Source organism: Brachycentrus maculatus, unplaced genomic scaffold (genome assembly GCF_059751285.1).
Source record: "Brachycentrus maculatus isolate JH-2025_06_01 unplaced genomic scaffold, ASM5975128v1 h1tg000169l, whole genome shotgun sequence".
Taxonomy (NCBI): Eukaryota; Metazoa; Arthropoda; class Insecta; order Trichoptera; family Brachycentridae; genus Brachycentrus; species Brachycentrus maculatus.
Window position 1 is genome coordinate 67,501 of NW_028280922.1, and position 21,193 is coordinate 88,693.

At 33.0% G+C, this 21,193-nt stretch overlaps 2 protein-coding genes across 2 annotated transcripts in view; one reads left to right on the plus strand and one right to left on the minus strand.

The window, feature by feature from the left end:
• mAChR-B (muscarinic acetylcholine receptor) overlaps positions 1-3,267 on the plus strand; it is a 3,299-nt gene extending 32 nt beyond the window's left edge. Inside the window, exons 1-3 of the mRNA XM_088261895.1 lie at positions 1-16; positions 644-821; positions 902-3,267. The exon at positions 1-16 is cut by the window's left edge and continues 32 nt beyond it. Of these exons, the coding sequence (XP_088118021.1) occupies positions 1-16; positions 644-821; positions 902-3,075 (2,368 nt within the window). The 3' untranslated portion in view covers positions 3,076-3,267. The remainder of the gene's footprint in view (positions 17-643; positions 822-901) is intronic.
• A 4,208-nt stretch (positions 3,268-7,475) lies between these two features.
• On the minus strand, positions 7,476-18,560 carry LOC148308321 (sodium channel protein Nach-like). Its single transcript, XM_088261934.1, has 9 exons — positions 18,443-18,560; positions 13,384-13,590; positions 12,332-12,631; positions 11,219-11,339; positions 10,640-10,815; positions 9,936-10,090; positions 9,730-9,856; positions 8,496-8,599; positions 7,476-7,848 (listed from the first exon to the last, which is right to left on the minus strand). The coding sequence occupies exons 1-9, from the start codon at positions 18,532-18,534 to the stop codon at positions 7,685-7,687; spliced, it is 1,446 nt and encodes a 481-aa protein (XP_088118060.1). The 5' UTR covers positions 18,535-18,560; the 3' UTR covers positions 7,476-7,684.
• Between the last annotated feature and the right edge of the window lie 2,633 nt (positions 18,561-21,193).

Below are 21,193 nucleotides of genomic sequence, written 5' to 3' on the forward strand. Positions count from 1 at the left end.
AGCGTGCGTAGAATGTGTAAGTACTTTGTTATGATAATATTATTGGGAAAGATGGAGATTAGAGCTATGAATATAAAGTGGAACACAAACGTTCAACTAATTCATACCACACTGGATTCTATAGGAAGACGGGGATAGAGGGTGATGAGATAGATATATGAGGTTTGGTGACAAACTTGTCAAAACTTCCTAACTATTAGCCAAACCTTTAGTTGAACAGATAGTGTCCTCGAAATATAACATATATATTTTGCTATAAAATGCTCTTTTCGAAATTCTATAAATTTAAAGATATGGTTTTAAATAAAAATTCTGACCCCTATCCGCACCCAATGTTGCATAGGGCACTTCATCATATAAACGCGGTGTTATCGTGATCGTTAACACACGAAGGAAAGGTGATCAGCCCTCGGCTTGAGATACCAGTCCAGGGCAATATTAAATAAATATTAGAGTGTAAAATCACTAATATTTACTTTTTACCCTCCTCGGGAATTGAACCCGGCACCTCCAATATGGTAGCCGAGCGTGCAGACCATCATACTACGGAGACGGAACTTTAAAAAACGAACCAAAATTACAAAACGGCGAAGATAATTTTCGTATACTTTTTTGGAAATATTTGCGAACTCCCATCCCGCAGGTGCTGGCGCCCTTTCTCCCCTGGCAGACGGCGTGCATCGCGCTGCTCCTCGCGGCGTGCATACTGCTCACGGTGGGCGGCAACATCCTGGTGCTGCTCGCCTTCCTTGTGGACCGCTCCATCCGACAGCCGTCCAACTACTTCATAGCGTCGCTAGCCGCTACTGACATGCTCATAGGTCAGTCCCTATCTTCGCCTCTCTCCTGCTACTTGACACATGTTACCCGTTATTGCTAACCAGCCGTTCGCGTATTGCAGGCACGGTGTCGATGCCCTTCTACACGGTGTATGTGCTCATGGGTTACTGGGACCTCGGCCCGCTGCTGTGTGACTTGTGGCTCTCCGTAGACTACACCGTGTGCCTCGTGTCGCAGTACACGGTCCTGCTCATCACGGTGGACCGCTTCTGCAGCGTGAAGATAGCCGCGCGCTACCGTGGCTGGAGAACCAGGTCCAAGGTCCTCTGGATGGTGTCCGTCACGTGGATTATCCCGGCCATGTTATTTTTTATTACTATATTTGGCTGGGAGCACTTTATCGGATTTAGAGACCTTCAACCCGGGGAATGCGCCGTACAATTTCTCAAGGATCCCGTTTTCAATACCGCCCTTATAATCACGTATTATTGGACCACATTAGTGGTGATCTTGATATTATATGCCGGAATATACAAAACTGCGTACGATATGCAGAAAAAAAGCGAAGCTAAACAAAGAAAGATGCAGTCGATGGTAGCGCTAAGTGCCGGTGCCATGTCGGGAATGGCGGGCAGAGCGGCGGGGATCGGCATGAGTAAGACGCAAAGCACTCTTCTAAGCCAAGATAAGCCCAAGGCGGGCGTTCCCCCGCCCTGTTCTCCGCGCGCCTTCACTGCGGTCGTAAATTCGCCCCCACCACCGCCGCCGAGGAAAATGGTTCCCGTACCTCAGGATTCTAACTCCAGTCAAAAGTCTTCGGTTCTGAAAAATAGTTCGGCTACTAACGAGACAACGACCAGCGAGAAAGATGAAAAAAAGCATTCGGGTAATGCTCACGGAGAGACCGATAAATCCGAACGGTCGAGTAGTCCCGCTTTCGATTCGGACGAAGAAAGCAATACCCCAAATTTAATGCCGCCCACAGTTTCGAACAAGAGGCCGTCGATTGCAAATATTGTCCTTCAATCTGGAGCGTTACAAATTATTAGCAACGTAAGGTTTAATGGTGTAGTAACTAAACAGCAAGATAATAAGAACACTATAAGAAAGTCCATATCTGACACCGGAACGGTGATTCCAAAAATCTCCGAACCTAGTCTTCTAGACACTGCTAATCCGCTTAACTCTAGTCGAGGTGAAAAACCTTCATTGACTCTGAGTCCTCTAGTTCCTGTTCGATCCGCCCATACTCTTCATTTGCCCTTGCCTACTGAACAACCACCAGTTCCAATCACCATAGCCCAGCCGATAATTCCACCTCCTTGCGAATTTCAAGGAAGTCCTCCAGTATCTGAAAGTCCACCGTCGCTTTCGGATAGACCGCGCACGTTAACAGTACATTCCAAAGCAGAGATAAATAGCAATTTTGACGTTCTCATTGGCTTAGACGGAGCTGACCTGCGATACATGGACGAGAGTTCTATCATTGTTCCATCTCCATCCAACGAGAGTCCGCCATCTTCGATGACATTCCCTACTGCCACAGGATCATCATCTCCCGCAGAATCTATTCCTCCTTTGTCAGCACCAACGTCCCTTTTGCAAGCTGCATTGTTGAGAGCGGGAGCTCAAGCGGAACTATCGAAGCCTTCCTCGCCTTTACCTGTAAACAAAGTGCACACTGAAGTTAGTCTAGCAAGCGAAGAGTCCGCCCGACCTGTCACGTCTGTAGTAATACATCAATACGAATCTGAAGGACGAGATCATATTTCCAGAGACATTCGACCCCAAAGTGCCAGCAAAACGCCCAACTCTCAGAGTCCTCTCATTCAAACTGGGAATGCTGCGACTATAATGGCGGCAACCACTGCTATCGAACGAGGTTCCTCTAAGGAATCGTCAGAAGAAAATGACAGACCCGAGGGTGGTTCTCGCAGAGATTTCGTTAAAAATATCGGAAAACGTATAAAAGGAAAGAAAATAAAACTCGAAGTAATCGGATTTCCCGGTGCGAGTAGACAAAAATCCAAATCGGAAAATAGAGCCAGAAAAGCGTTTAGAACTATTTCGTTCATTCTCGGCGCTTTCGTCGCTTGCTGGACTCCCTACCACATCCTCGCTTTAGTGGAAGGGTTCTGTTCTAATCCTCCGTGTATTAATAGTCACATTTATATGTTCGCCTATTTCCTATGCTACGCTAATAGTCCGATGAACCCTTTTTGCTACGCTCTAGCGAACCAACAATTTAAGAAAACTTTCACGAGAATATTAAAGGGCGATTTCCATATGACATAGTGTGACCAAATAATGTACATATTAAGGTGAAGACTTGTCGTATAAAGAATCATTTGTTTTATTAGGTACCGCAATATTAATTTTGCATTTGTTACTTATCTAGAAATTTTATTAATTTTCTATATAAAATATATTTTTCACGTTAAAATATGAAATAATTATTTTAAGCTGCTCCAGAAACAGACACCGTACGAGTATATTTTAATGACGTTCGTAGCCTATTATCAAAATGTGTACATATTTAAATATTATACGGAAGGAGGTGCTTTCAATAAGATTAACTCCGGGTGGGGACTACTGACGTATGTCTTAATTTTAGTATTGATGTTTAATGAAGACAATAAATAAAACGTTCATAGATTTGTAGAATAGTTACGTATTTAGGAAAATGACTACCGTTAGGTTTATTTAACAAATATATATATATATATATATATATATATATATATATATATATATATATATATATATATATATATATATATATATATATATATATATATATATATATATATATATATATATATATATATATATATATATATATATATATATATATATATATTTAGTATTGGTACGATTACATAATAATTGTATAGTATATGAAAGCTGAAAACATATGGGTAGATTTTTGGAGAAGATAAACATACAAATAACAATTTAATCCATATAACAATTAGACATATTTGAACAATTCAATGCATGATTATAGACATGCATATTAATATTTTATTTATTATCTTTATCATGGTATGAACCATTCATTTGTATAAAAACTGTTATTTTAATTATTGCAGCATGCGTTAAAGGGTTTTTATATTAAATAAACAAAATTATATGTTTCCATTTCTTTATTCAACCAAATGGATTAGCGTAGTATTAGTATCAAGTCAACAATTGGTGAAGTACTAGATACTTCACTATACTTATGCATCAATACAATGCAATATACATTATATACAAGAACAAAATATTTTCTATGAACGCAAAATTTTGTCAGGCATGTCACCTAACATAACATTTACATAACATAATATAACCTCATCTACTATATGTCTTAAAACAATACTCTTTGTATAAGATTCATCCTTGAAATATATGAACAAAATCAAGATCGGTATTGAATATCACAAGTCGTGCAACTCTCATATCGGTATTTAATACACCCATGCCTCGCTTTACGGCCCAGATACGTTCCACGAAACTTGGCCGCAAAGCGAAAAGCCGTATAAGGAATCAATTATTATAATACGAATTCATACAAATTCAATGAGATCGGTACCAAATATGTTAAATACGTAACATGGTTTATCATTCAAAATACATTTTATCTTTTTATTTTTAAGTTTTGTCTAGTTTCAGGAAAGAAATTAGCTTTTGTATCAGTACTTTTTACACATTCTGGATATATTTTTTTCCAAACATGGTTCATTGTTGTTAATTTTAATTCCTTCCTTGATTCACTGATGCTGCAAACAGTATCCTTGGATGTTATAGTTTTTTCCAAAATGCTTTAATTGAAGATTTACCAGGGGTTTCCCTTATAAGTTGTCGGAAAGTTCGGCGTAGGTAATATATGTATATTTGCCTTAAAAGTGGCTATTGCACTCTGATCCATTGGTTGGATCAGAGTTGTATTTTTCGGAAGGTACTCGATCATGACATCTTCAGATACATAGTTCGGATAAATTAGTAGGATGCATTATCCAAAAATAGCAAAAACCTTGTTGCTTAAGTTTTGGTCGCAAATATTAAAATTATTTTATTTTTTATTTTTTGGTGTCGATGTACATGTATTACGTTCATATTATGTACACAATTACATGTATTTCGACATGGATTTTTTTTTTTTGCCGTTATAGCGAAACATTTTAGGCCGTAAATCGAAAACGTGCATCAATTGAAGAGGGCCGTTATAGCGAATTGACGTATAAAGAGCGACCGTATAGCGAGGTATGGGTGTATAACATAATACGACCAACTTTTGACAGTAGAAAACATCGTCACACAAATTTAATTCAAGTTATACAAACATACATATATGCACAAAAACTGCAATAAAACCTTATAAATTAAAACCTTAATAAATAGATTAAAGGTTGTTTTAAGTGCAGGTTAAAAACCGAGTATTTAGGAGCAAGAATTTGGGTAGAGTCTTTTACTAAATATTATTTTTTAATGTTTGCATTGACAATAATTGGTACAATGGCAATAATCGCAAGCGTTACCCTAGTTAGTGTCTTGAATTGAGTTTAGTAAACCTCGATGTCACACAAACTACAGAACAGTAAGTTTCTACAGTCAGCAGCAGCTGATGCGTCTCCCAGCCCGCGGGTCCTCCCAACTGTCCAGTACTAGTGCAGTCACCCTAACCTCCATCCACTACACTTAGTAAGAATTTCTAAAAGTTCGTAAAAGTGACATCTACGTGACTCAATCGTATTTTCGCCTCCAAGTGATATTATTTATTTATTTGCTTATTAACACTTAAAAAGCTCTTATAAGTTCGGTTGTACGTAATAAAACAAATTATAAAGCGTTTTAAAATTTTATCATTTTTCTGTATTACAGAATTGTATTATAATAAAGAAAGTTTGTACATCAGTTAGCAGTTTATTTTTACTATTATGTATATTAGTTAATATTACAATAACATGTCCTAATCAATATTTTACAATATTTATTACTTTTTTTTTGAAACAATAATAAATTTTACTCTCGCAATAAATTAAAGTAAATAAGATAACTTAATAGTAAAACATAAAAATATGTTGGTATGTATTTTTATGTCTTAGTTTCATCAAAATGGAAATATTATAAAATGTTAATACATACTTCCTAGCATGCCACATATGTTATGCAGATGTCATTTCTACGTTTTTTTTTAACCAAAATGTATTTGAACCCTATTTGTATCATGGACACTCATATACGCACACGCACACGCACACGCACACGTATTTTCTCTAGCCTAGTATTGATCGAGGGGATCGATTTGTCATACTAGCAAATATTCGCGACAATATTTTAGCAGTAGAGATAATGACATATTTGTAGGATTTTGTAAGCTGTCCGCAAATTTGCAAACAGAGCCCGTTTGTAAATTACCGGACATCTGCAACAAAGTCAAGTATAGTGCTAACCTGTATGTACATGCATATTCGTAGAATGCGTACCAAGTATGTAACATGTGTATGTATACTCTAGTCCCCTTGGCCTTAAACTGAACCACTTGACCATGTTGTGTACGATAATACTGTAATGTGTAATAATCAATCATACTTGTCTATTGTAAAGATCCGCATGATCGCATCATCGTTACAATAATGATAATACTGAAACTAGTGTTAGTTTTTATAGTGATGCCTAATGATGAATTCAAATATTATACTACTTGTATTACTATCCACTTACACATTAAGGTTAAAATAAAGGAAAAAATAATACTTAAACTTGTATTTTCCATTGAAATCCATCATTTTTCGTTTTAAATATTGTTAATATAAATCCAAATGAAATAGCATTTAACGATTAACTCGGAGAGAAGATAAAAGTCATAAAAATAGGTACCGAATGTTAATAACAATTACGCACCTTTAAGATTTTCTCAAATTCATTTTTCAAAATAATTTTTTTCTTAATGGTTGCTAAATGGTGAAAAATACATTGGCAATAGTATCATCACTTTTATATATATATATATATATATATATATATATATATATATATATATATTATATATATATATATATATATATATATATATACATATATATATATATATATATATATATATATAAATATATATATATATATATATATAATATATATAAATATATATATATATATATATATATATATATATATATATATATAATTATATATATATATATATATATATATACATATATATATATATATATATATATATATATATATATATATATATATATATATATATATATATATATATATATAATATATATAAATATATATATATATATATATATATATATATATAAATATATATATATATATATATATATATATATATATATATATATATATATATATATATATATATATAAATATATATATATATATATATATATATATATATATATATTTATATATATATATATATATATATATATATATATATATATATATATATATATATATATATATATATATATATATATATATATATATATATATATATATATTTATATATATATATATATATATATATATATATATATATATATATATATATATATATTTATATATATATATATATATACATATATTCATGAATAATATTCTGTTGATTCTTAATAACATGTTAGAAAAGAGGTAAAATAAATTATTTTTCAGTATGTGACTCGAAATAAAAGGCATTTTGATTTCTGTATGCGTTTTATTAATTCCTATAATCTCGTGTCATTAAGACTAGCTTATAATAATCTCTCATTTGCTGATTTTTATGTTAAAATGAGAACAGTTTTATAATGGTTATATAATGGTTATAGATAATGGCTATAATTTTATAACGGAATTCAACATTGCTTATTTAAACTTACCTTTATTACAAAATGCAATTCTTCCTTTAATACCTTTTCATTATTGTCTTCTCAGGCTGAATTATAATACGTTTGGTTTTAATACTTTTTCGGTAATTTCGCGGTAGCTGAATAAAGATAAAGTAAAAAACTTCAAGAAGAGATATAAAACTGCATCCCAAAAATAGATTGAACATTCCGCCAAATGAAGCTGAAAAGATGTTGGTATCACTTTATTATTTTATCATGAATGCTTTGATTGACAAATTATGCGAGTTCATGAGAAACTAAATATATATATATATATATATATATATATATATATATATATATATATATATATATATATATATATATATATATATATATGTATGTATATATATATATATATATATATATATATATATATATATATATATATATATATATATATATATATATATATATATATATATACATATATATATATAAATAAATATATAAATATATATATATATGTATATTTATATATATATATATATATATATATATATATATATATATATATATATATATATATATATATATATATATATATATATATATATATATATATATATATATACAAGCACGAAATCAGTAAAAGCCCTGTTAATACCTAGACTTCCAGATTCTTCTTCATCTTTGTTGAGATTACAAGACAGTTTTTAGAATTTAAAATAAAATAGTATTCATTCATGTTGTTTTAAAACCAAAATATCATGAATAAAACCACAGTTTAATTTTTTACACAAAAATTCCTTGGACTTTTCTTACAAACATGAAATAAATGAAGAAAGTGAGTCTGCAAAAGCAGTTAGTTACAAATGCAAAACTTACACAGTAGATCCACCCAATACACCATAATCATTCGACTGATAATTGGACCCGTTTGCTTATCATTGAAAACGTGTAGAATTGTTTGGTTCTCGTTTATCTGATTGCTGCAATTACAAAAACAAAATATAATTAATATTAAGAACATAAAACAGTATATTGATACATTTTAAATATGTTAAAACAAATTTTGTTTTACCATAAATTCCTTACTAACGAACGATACATGATAAAAGCGTTCTTAAAATTTAATCCAAATTTCATTAACGTGGGAACACTACTTGCTACCGTAATTATTATTTTCAGTTATTGATGTTTACAATATAATTTTTTTTTACATATAAATATTTTTTGTATAAAATGCGTGAATAAGGTCTTTCGATAGAACTTTATTAATTCACGACAGTGAATTTTACTGTGTAATTTTATAAAAATCATTCCGCAGAGGTTACAATATTGCATTTAGATACCCTTTATGTCATCTAAATGAATTGATTTAGAAAAAATATTTAATTTTTATACACGTATTATCATATTTCTTTTATCTATTTTCCCGTCTCTGTGGTTGTGATGGTTTAATATTTATTCAATATTACCGTAGACTGGTTCCTGAAGCGCAGGAGTGATCACCTTGCGTTCACGCAAGTAACAATCAAGATAACACTGCGTTGATACGCAGTGTTACCTTGATCGCTGCTGATGCAGTGCCCTATGGACCATCGGGTGCAGATAAGGGTTAGAAGAATTTATCAATGCACCTCCTAGATAAGTAGAAAATCAATAAAATAAGATAACCTTACCCCTGAACTTAGGTTTTTCACAACAAAACACTGTAGGCATTTTGGACCTGGTTGTCAGTCGCTTTTAATTCAATTAATACAAAATGAAACGAATATTGGTTTATCCGCGAATAGAATTAAATACATGTTTACGATAATTTTCACATCATTTTAGATAGGGTTCATAATCCCCTCCCCGGCCACATTAAGTGTATTTTATTTATTTTAATACAATTATCTAGCGGATGCATATTTTTCCTTTTCCATAATTAGTTCCAAAGTTATTACTATTAACGTGCAGTGATAATCTGAGCTGTTTTTGAAGCATTCTGAACTAACAATAAAATATCTCGGTCAATTCACACTACGATGAAACTCTAAATAACTTTACACGAATTTTCATAAATGTTATAATGTGTTTATAATAAAATAAAATAAAAACTATACGGTTTACACACTAGAAGGGATCCATATTGAATTTGTATCCGGTAAGCTTAGTAGAATGCACATCCAGATTCGTGATGTTCTGATCGCACTGTTCCGGGCAGGAACATTCCTTTTCCCATCCTATCTTCTGTAGGGATCCTGCAATAAGCGGAATGGCAGTCATATCGCAGCTGAAACTAAACTGAAGTAGTAAAGTGGAAGCTAGTCCGAAACTAACGAAAGTGCTCCATGAGACAAGGGATGGCCGAGGGCAGACAGGAGGAGTCGCCGGCGCGGCGCGGGTACATGAAGGGCTGGCAGCCGCATCGCCGGACGCTCGCGGCCACTTCACACTCCAGCAAGCAGTTGTCCTGGCTGTACTCGGGAAAGTATCTGTAAGAGTAACTTTCAAATGAAAATATGAATATATATATATATATATATATATATATATATATATATATATATATATATATATATATATTTATTTATTATTGTTAGACTCCCCTATTGTATATAATAGAGCAATATTTGTTTTAAAAAATCTCTGCAAACTACAATATTTATGTGTAGTTAAGAAAAACTTAAATTCCTGAAATTTTGCCTGGTTGGCACCCTACAATGCATGAGAACCACCCTTCACCGAGAACAGCGAGCATCTTCTGTCTCCTCGTACAAATACTTTTCTTCAGGTATGCGTATCTTAATATAAGTTGCGACATCAATCACATGTCTACATAATTCCATTAAAGCAAATATCGAATCTGGAGCAGAATATTCACGAAGCGGATGAAGATTGAACGCCCGTAGCTATTAATCATACGATCCGTCTGGCGGCTGGCGGCTGGTGGCGGGCGTCATCTCCCGAGGGAGAGAACAGTCGACGCCTCGATATACGCTAGGTACTCTGAGATGTTATTAAAGCGAGTCGGTCGGGAGGACCTCAGAGGGAACTCATCGCGCATGACGCAGCGGCGGGCGGCGGCGCTCAGAGCGGCGGCCTGCGCCCCGGTAGACACCTGCATTGGCTCTACTCCCAGCATCACTTCGCTGCGTAGAGATAGCACCACCTCGTCACTGAACCGACTGGCGTACGAGTCACTACCGTGAACTAAAATCTGCAACCATTTACAATTATTAATATACAATGAAAAAAAGAAGTCCATGTAATTCCCAAATCTACCTTTCGTAAAAAATGTGGTTTCGCTTTATTATTAATGACCTTGAAAATTAATAAACTCGCTCAGTTGCGGAGCAATATGTTTTCTGAACAATTTTAATTTGTGTCTAATGGAATCGATCCCAAAAATATTATCCGAAACGTAGTATTAACGACATACAGCAACTGCATAAACAAAATTCCGAATGTATCGAACACTCGGTTGACTAACAATACGGCTGTTAATAATATACTGTGTATTTTATGTATTTTGTAATGACAAACTTAGAAAATGTAATAACATTAATAATTGATACACAAGTCATCATAAAAATACAATACATTGTACTATCGTATAATACCTTAAATGAATCCATATCGTGATACACTTGCTTTCCGTATTCTTCTATATATGTGTCAATGATGAAAGACAACCCCATTTCGGGCCCGATGAATTCATTAGAGATCCATTGAAAATCTTTTCTGAAAATATTTATATTTCGTATTAGGATTAATATTACTTGTGCCGAGTTTCCTTTTCAACTTACTTTTTACACGAACTTCATATGTTAACCTAATAAGGGGGTTCGAAATAGGATCAATATATTTTCTGAACAAAATACGTTTGGGTTATTTTATGATTTAGTGAAATACCAATACAATATTCATATCGTTTTCAATATTTTTATATATTTAAAATATTGTGGACATTCAAGCGCACGAACGCGTCGGCGTATTGGTTGGCGATTTAGTAAGCTTAAAGCAAATTATTATGCTAACACATAACGAACGAAATACTTATCTTATTACAGTTATAAAGAATATTTTTTTTAAACCAATTATTAATTGAGTAATAACTACAAGTCACCCCGCCGCGCCGAAGAAAAAGATTTAACGGAGTTATACATTTGATGTTTAGAATTAATATTATTGTTTTGATTTTTTTATGGATTTGTTTTAATTTTATTTTAATTTTTAAACCCTTAAATAGCCTTCATCATGCTATCTGCCCCTGGACATTTCATGCACGGATACTTGGTCTAATTCGGCCAACATACATTTTTCGTTAGTAGTGACAATCTTGCTCAATCAATGTTGTCGAATCAAATACTAGACTACATACATACACGTATAAGGAGATTTAATTTGGTGATTAATCAAAGGAATACTATTTTTTGCGCATTCCAAACCTACAAGATTTCCATATAATTTAGTTCTAACCGTTTATTGTCGGTATTTAACCATCTGTTGTTGGTGCATGTTGGTTCTCGGGTCAAACAAAAACGCGTATGATTAATATTTTGCGTAGTTGTAAGCGTGTGACTAGTGCTACGGTAGCGACGTATAGTATTGATCGCATTCTGGTGTAGTGACTGTCCTGACGAAGAGTGGTTATATTATATAACCACTCTTCGTTAGTATATATAACTTATATACTAACATTACTAGGCGCAAAGTAAGGAAGGCTATCTCACACGTCAGTATCCATGTTGTAGTAGTTGAAGGAACAGCAATAGCCCGAGCGCGTCTTGGAGCGGAAGAAGAGCGTCTCGCAGGGCAGGTCGCGGCCCTTCCAGCGGCAGCGCGCGAGCAGCTCGCGGCACGGCGGCGACACGAGCGCCATGGCGCGGTCGGGCGTCAGGTCGGCGTGCTGCAGCACGAGGTCCAGCAGCTGCAGGCTCGCGGGCTGCACGCGCACGGGCAGCACGAACCCCACCAGCTGCGGCGCGGCCGAGCGCACGTCCTCCTCCGACACGTTCGGCGGCAGCGAAGGACTATAACATGCGTACATTCTTCTCCGTGTTCCGGCATACCTACCTCTACCTCTTCGTCTCCACAAAAGCGGCTATATAAAGATCTGTACTAATCTCGGTCACTCTTCAGCCGGAATATCACCGCGACCGAAGTCAGGCCAATTTCAAACGAGCCTAGGTAGACTTCATATAACCATCCCGTTTATCTTTCATATGGTATATACTTGATGCAGTATGTGCTCATTTATCTGACACTTCAAATGAAGAATAAAAGCGCAGAAGCGTAATATTAATATCGTCACATCCTGTCAACTTAAATCAAGTGGACTTGAAATCCTCTAAAATATCATAATTTCATCAATAAACATGCCAAACGTCGAAATTCTCAGATTAGAAACATTATATTTTACAGGACGACAAAGTAAAAATTAACTAATATGAAATTGACCCATTGGAAAAAGAACTTTTGTGTTCAAATTCTTTGGTGTCATTTGGGTACCAATAATTCGATCATATGTGAATTAAACTTAAGAAAATACGTATATGGTTATGTTGTAAGATGCGATACGGAGATTACACAAAGAGTAAACAGTACGATCAGAAACAGTACGGTAGAAAGAAGATCACATGGCTGAATTCTTATAACTGGAGCGATTCCAAGAAACCCTGAATGTGGTGCAGGATTATAACAGATATAAACAGGTCACTGACCACGAACTTGTCAAGGGAAGAAATAATGAAGATATAATTAATAGCGTATTCAGATATTTTACATGAATCGTAAGAGGTTCTGTATGCCGTATTTGGTAATCTTCCTGGGAGCGCAGACGGACACGGCGGTAAAGTGCAGGGAGCCCACGGGCTGGAACTGCGTGGCGTAGGCGGTGCGCGTCTGGTTGGAAAGGTAGCGCCAGCTAAGCGCCGCTACCAGAAGCCCCGCGGCCACGGCGCAACCCAGCGGCAGCACCGTCCACATCCATCTGGAATAAGCGATACGAGACTTCACCGACTTATCTCTACGTATTATCATCTCCACATCGAGGATGCCTGGATATTCTGGAATATCCTTCCTCAAATTAACACTAAATAAGCACTTTAGAACCGATACCAGATTTTTTCCATCCATACCAAGAATGCTACTTAAAAAAACATCTACATAATATATTAATGCATTCCCGGACCAATAAGTAGTGCTTAAAGAATATTTCACCCGTCGATGCTTGGGGTTATTTTTCGGGTTGGTGTTTACTTTGTAGACTATTATATTAATACTTATTGAACAATGTATATAGAGCCATTATTATGTGAAATTACCTAACGGCGCTTAACATGGTATATTTAAATATAAAGATCAAAAGAAGATTCCTGATCTCTCCGATTATAATCAGATTGTAAGTAATTATTTGTATCTAATAGGTTACATTTTTTCATCAAACACTTACAACCAGCTATTCTATAGCTATATATATATATATATATATATATATATATATATATATATATATATATATATATATATATATATATATATATATATATATATATATATATATATATATACATATATGTATACATACATATATATATATATATATATATATATATATATATATATATATATATATATATATATATATATATATATATACATATATATATATATATGTAATAAAATAACTAGGTACCTACCTATACATTTTATTAAGTACTTACAAATAGTACCTACACAAAACAGTTCCAGCTCAGAATAAAACAAAAGACTTCCGATAATATTATTAACTGTCAGAATCAGATAGATAGATAGATAGATAGATATAAAAATTATTATAAAGATAAATTAAGAATAAACTTTAATTACAAAGCAACACATTGTTTATATTATTATTATACACCCACTTTACATATTATTTACACTTAATTTTCAAAAGGAAAATATTACCACGTTATAAAACGACAATTTTGTTAATTGGAAATGGATTATGAAACATTAGATGTATTAAAACAATTACTACAATATGTTCGGAGTGAGAGAGAAAAATTAGAAGATGATCAAAGAAAACGATTAGAAGATAAACAAAGAAGACGTGGAAATAGAAAAACTAGTGATAAAATTAAAGATAAAAGTCCATGTGAGATTTGTGAAAATTTAAATAAGGGAACTCGATATCACCCTGAAGCAACGTGCTGGTTCAAAACAAAGGAGGATGATAAGATTAATAATAAAAATAATGTGGAAAAAATTTCTACAAAATATAAAATAAAATATACTCCAGAAAAGAAGAATTTCGAAGCAGATTGTATGAGCAGGAATCCAGTATTAGAATCGAAGGAAAATGCAAATGAACAATTAAAAGTTGTAAATTTGGTTAAATTAGAAGATATTTTAAAAGATCAGAATAAAAATAAAGACATACAAATAACACAGAAACAGTGCTTGAAAAATGAAAATAAAAATAAAGTAGAAAAAACTTCTACGAAAGATAAAATAAAATATACTCCAGGAAAGAAGAATTTAGAAGTAGATTGTCTAAGCAGGAATCCAGAATTAAAATCGAATGAAAATGCAGATGAACAATTAAAAGTTGTAAATTTGGTTAAATTAGAAGATAATTTAAAAGATCAGAATAAAAATAAAGACATACAAATAACACAGAAACAGTGCTTGAAAAATGAAAATAAAAATAAAGTAGAAAAAACTTCTACGAAAGATAAAATAAAATATACTCCAGGAAAGAAGAATTTAGAAGTAGATTGTCTAAGCAGGAATCCAGTTTTAGAATCGAATAAAAATGCAGATGAACAATTAAAAGTTGTACATTTGGTTATATTAGAAGATACTTTAAGAGATCTGAATAAAAATGAAGGAATTCAAAAGAAAAAAACAAATGGATTGAGAAAAACTGTGTCTACTTTAAAAGGGTCAAGAAGAAAAAAAAATACAAAAAAAAGAAAGAAAAAAAAGAACGGAAAAAAGAAAAAAAAAACAAAGAAAAAAAAACAAGAAAGAAAAAAAAGAAAGAAAAAAAAGAAGGAAAAAAGAGGAAAAAAAAAAAAAAACTTTATCATATCACTAAACTCATACCAGTCCATTCACTACAAGAAGATGATCCGGAGGACGAGTGAAAATTTTACTATGAATTTTCATCCCCAAGGGGGGAGATGTAATAAAACAACTAGGTACCTACCTATACATTTTATTAAGTACTTACAAATAGTACCTACACAAAACAGTTCCAGCTCAGAATAAAACAAAAGACTTCCGATAATATTATTAACTGTCAGAATCAGATAGATAGATAGATAGATAGATATAAAAATTATTATAAAGATAAATTAAGAATAAACTTTAATTACAAAGCAACACATTGTTTATATTATTATTATACACCCACTTTACATATTATTTACACTTAATTTTCAAAAGGAAAATATTACCACGTTATATATATATATATATATATATATATATATATATATATATATATATATAACGTGGTAATATTTTCCTTTATATATATATATATATATATATATATATATATATATATATATATATATATATATATATATATATATATGTATATATATATATATATATATATATATACATATATATGTGTGTATGTGTGTATGTGTGTGGGTGTGTGTGTGTGTGTATATATATGTATTTAAAAACATAAAAATAATCCCTCTTTTGGTTTGTAGATGTATGATTAAACAAAGATAAAAGCATTAAACAAAATACCTTACAAGGTTATAAAACAACCTGGTGGGTATATACACCAAAGTACATATATGTTTATACAACATTACAAAAGTGCTGATTATAAAAGCAGCAGTCAACCTGGAAGTATTTCTTTAAACAGGTTCACATTAAATTTCTCTACCGGGTTTATGCTAAAAATTCTTCGTTTGAATTGCGGGAGCAAAATCATAACTTTTTTATGAATCCTCCCTTCAATAGGCATTCTTATCGCGTGAAAGGGAAATTCTTCCCCACCCCTCTCCGCACACCCTCCTCCTCCCTCGACTGCCATTTCAGAAAGGCGACATTGCTCGAGCTCAATGGGTACCTTTAAATGACAAATTTACATGAAATCAGTTACATAGATATAGATAGGGTATAGGAAAATAATAGGTAACGTCGATATTTTTATATCACCATATTCATATTTACCTGCCACAATTATGAGATCTGGTTCTAAACAAATATTTTATTATTTTGCAAGACCTTCTGAAAGTATCCCATAAGTAGGCAGAGAGGATGGAACGCCACACTCTTCTGTCCTGGCATACACTCCTCGCCTCCTTCACATCCATACATCTAGTCATACATGCCCTCTGATTACGCAGACTTTTGACACCACCAGATTTTAGGTTCTGATTGATCTGATCGTGCCAAGTCTTTTTCGCCCGTCCTCGTTCTGTTTTCCCGCTCACATTCGCCACCTATATTTTCTTAGTCATTCTCCATTCGCTTCACATGTCCATACCACCTTAAAGAACTCTTGCCAATCTTTTCAATTATTAATTGTTCAGACTTACATTCCTTTCATAAGAAAGGAATTTTAGGCTGAAAACGAAGATATAAATCATCGTTTTCATAAATTTACATGATTACACGATATCTCATTTGTCTATCATAATTTATGGCATGGCCAAAGAATGCGATCTATTTCCAATCTACCCACCTCATTATTCGATTATTAATAGCTCCTTATAATTTGGTTATTAATTGACTCTATGGATAATGAAAACAGTTGTACTTTATTGCGTATTATATTCTACTTTGACCAAACGTTGTATACATTTGGTTTTGTTTGATGTGTTTCTGACCTTGTGGTTCTATATTTATTTGTTTTCGTACAGTGTGTTATTGGTGATTTGTGTGTTGTTCTGCTGGAAACGGCTTTCTCGCGAATTGTTTTAACGTATAGTTGTTCGGTTTTACGAATTATCCGATGCTTATTTATTCCGTACCATAAGTATAATGAGTAAATGAAATAGTGAAATACCCAATTTACCGAGAGAAAGAATCGAGAATAAAATTGAGTCACACTCGATATATACTAACTAAACTAACAAAATCTAACTTGAGTTCCTATGACAAAATCTCCAATCTGCCATAACTTACAGCAATATAACTCAAAATTACGTTGTACAGGGCTTTGTGATTTTGCAATATTTGCATGACTCTTTTCGCGGTAAACCCCTAATTGAGGGCTGCTTATAATTCTTTATTACGTATTATTATTCACGTTGCATGTGCTTGAGTAGTCGTACACGTAGATACGTAGCTTTATACTAACTCGCGTTACGAGTACCTACAGGTGGCCACGTGAGCCTTTCATTCCCACCCCCAGACACGCACTAAGGTGCGGGGGAGGCAGCTAGTACTTATTACATGTAATAATAGTTCAGTATCCTGCCCGAGGTAAAGGTTTGAGCCTTGCAGCGAATCGACTGTAATCATTGTTACTTTTTATGAACACTAATTAGTATTCCGATTAAATAAATTAGTAATTATTTAGAAGCTCGGATTCAGTCTCCTAAATAAAACGATCTTAATTATTTTATACTACGAAGCGCATGTAAACTCGTTTTTTTAACACCGTAATATAATATATTTGGGACGATCTATAAAGAAATATGAAGACAGTCATCATTATCGAAATAATTTGGTTAGGTCCTCGTCAGCCGTGGATTCACTCGGTACTTTACACGATATACACATTATGTGGGGGCATCGGTACATGGTCGTGTCGTGTATTTGTTGATCCGCCGTTAGAATGAGTATGACTCGGGAGCAGATGAGTGAGGAATCTAGTTTACCTGTCTATCCTTCTGCGACCCGTGGCGTACTTCAACCCGTGCACGGACGTGTCCCGAGCAAACTGTCGCCACGTGTCGAACAATGCTCGCATCTCCCGTTGTCTCTCTTCTTCACTTTGGGAAGACAACTTACTGCAATACTCGTATATATATAACTGAGTAAACCACCTACTGCCGCTAACTTCACTCTATGCCTAATTCCGCTCAGGTTACTTTTTTTACTAAAAAATATATAAAATCGTTTGTCATTCTACCAAAAATCAAGATAGCCGAATTAATTATTTATAATTTCAAATATTGACTTCCGGTTTCCTGTCGGCTAACGGGTAATAGTTTTACTGTATATCGATGTGACGTTCTTAAATATTGATTTTGAAGTTGTTTTATTGTAACAACAAAATAGCTGCCTGAAACCTATTGTCATATATATCTAAGTATGTATGTACAGTGAAGCCTTTATATATCGTTCCTTTAATTATCGTTTTCCCGGATGTCTCGTTTATTTCTTCTACTCCGTATTAATTTCATACAAAAATAGATCGCATCGATCGTTTCTCTATCCACCATTTGTATTTTAGACAAAAATATTTACATCAACACGAAAACACTTAAATCCCGATACGCGATTTAACAAGCGCGATCGAGATCCCGGGTTCAATTTCCGGAGGAGTCAACAGAAAAATCATTTTACACTGTCAACGTTTATCTGACTGATTGGCCATTTATCCGACTTTGTTTAACTAATATTTTTCATTGTATTTTAACAAACCCAATGAACCACATTCCAGAACTACAATAGACGCGATTTTTTCTCGTTATTTCGAATATATCACATCATGAACTATCAATATCATTATTGCCACTTATCAATGATAGTGTAAATATTGAATTAACCAAATATTTTTTATGTAAATTTTGAACTGTCGTATTTTTTTGAGACGCATTATTTTTTTTTATTTTTCATTTTTAAGAAGTTTCACTTATGTTGCACGAGCTTTTTTTTATTATTTTTTAACGTATTTCTTTCCATAATACACTTTTGAAAGCATTAAAGTATTTCTTACGAAAATTGGTAATGAATCAATAAATTTATAAACGTTCTTAGTGATTTCTGTAGTACATTATTTCGAGAAATAAAAATACTTTGTGTTCTGATCCACTCACATTTTTATTTAACCAACTAGTTTCGGCAACAACCTGTTGCCCTCTTCAGGGTTACATTTATTACTAAATATATATATAAAAAGAAACAGTGTACAAGTTGTACACTGTTTCTTTTTATATATATTTAGTAATAAATGTAACCCTGAAGAGGGCAACAGGTTGTTGCCGAAACTAGTTGGTTAAATAAAAATGTGAGTGGATCAGAACACAAAGTATTTTTATTTCTCGAAATAATATATCAATATGATCCACAAAGTTAATGCTTTCAATATTCAAAACATTTTTGTAGTATTTTGATTTTAAAAACAACTGGCTATTTGGATGTCCAATCGTGCAACATTTGATGTAATGTACAAAATAGTAAGAATTGTGTAATAATCGTTTTACTTTTGACATAGTAGTACGTCTTAACTTCTAACATCAAGCCCAGAGACACAGCGGGAAACAAAAGTCCATTGTCTTATTTACATACAATACATAAATATAACGCAACAGTTCTGCTCCGTGAGGACAATATTACTGTCCGTAAACTCGAGCCTTTACAAACAAATGTATAGAGACGTCTTCGTAGACGCGAATGAGTGAGTCCACCAGAGCTAGATTATTAAAACCCGTAACAATAAAACAGCGGGAAACACTACGACACTTTGGGAACGATATTCTTAGTAGGGACTGCCGCAGTAATCTCGACATTTCAAACCGTTACTTCTTTTAATAAAATAATAATGTCTTTCAACGTTTGCACGAGAAGATCGAGTTACGGTTTCTGAATATTGTATAAAATGAAATGTAAATATGTTCCTTCGTTCATATTTATCATATGGCGGCAGAAAGACGAAGAGTAACCTCCATTACTCCTATTTATCATGGCTAAAACTTTTTCATTAAAAATCAATTAGTGAGAGGTTTAAATGGAGAATTTCTTTGACAACGCTTATATGTAAGAAATCTAGGTACAATTTAAATACTAAGGTTAATTTGTTCTTTTGAAATCTATTTCATATTTTTCGTTTACCTACCTACGTATTGCCTTTACTTAACTACCAATGTAATCAAACTTTGGAAATATTATTAAATAAGATTTTAAGTTCAAAGTCGCTTGTATGTTAGACAAATCGATGCGGAAAAAATCGCAGAATCGATTTTTGTCGTTCGATCAATTCGGATGAGAGAGATTTTCAGAATCCGATTACACCCGATTTTGAGGATACGTGACTGGCGTTCCTAAAAATGGGACAAAATATTGTACAAAATGTTCATAAGAAAAATGAGTACAACTGCATTTTGCTTTCGGTTGCTTGTAAAACCAGTTTGGGAGGCGATTTATGCTATCATCAAGACAACTTAACCGATTTTTGTTTGAAAAACCAAGTTTTCACATTTTTTAGCTTTTTCCACACATATTCTCTTTTGTTTTATAAAAATTTGCGATTATTTAGAATTATTTTACGTAACACTAATTTTTAGTTTTTTTCTGAGTATTAATTTTGCGAATGGAGAAGAGCTTAAATAATATTTGTATCGTATTGTTACATAGTTTATAAGTAGAGTTCATCATCAAAGAAACGCAAAGCTGCTAGACAAAGT

Coding starts and splice junctions, on each gene's coding strand:
- LOC148308321 (XM_088261934.1), bottom strand. CDS start 18,534: ATGCGAGCATTGTTCGACACGTGGCGACAGTTTGCTCGGGACACGTCC. Junction 11,340..12,331: donor TACAACATGGATACTGACGT/GTGAGATAGCCT, acceptor AAATATTTTCAG/AAAAGATTTTCAATGGATCT. Junction 8,600..9,729: donor TTCAATATGGATCCCTTCTA/GTGTGTAAACCG, acceptor TTGTAATTGCAG/CAATCAGATAAACGAGAACC.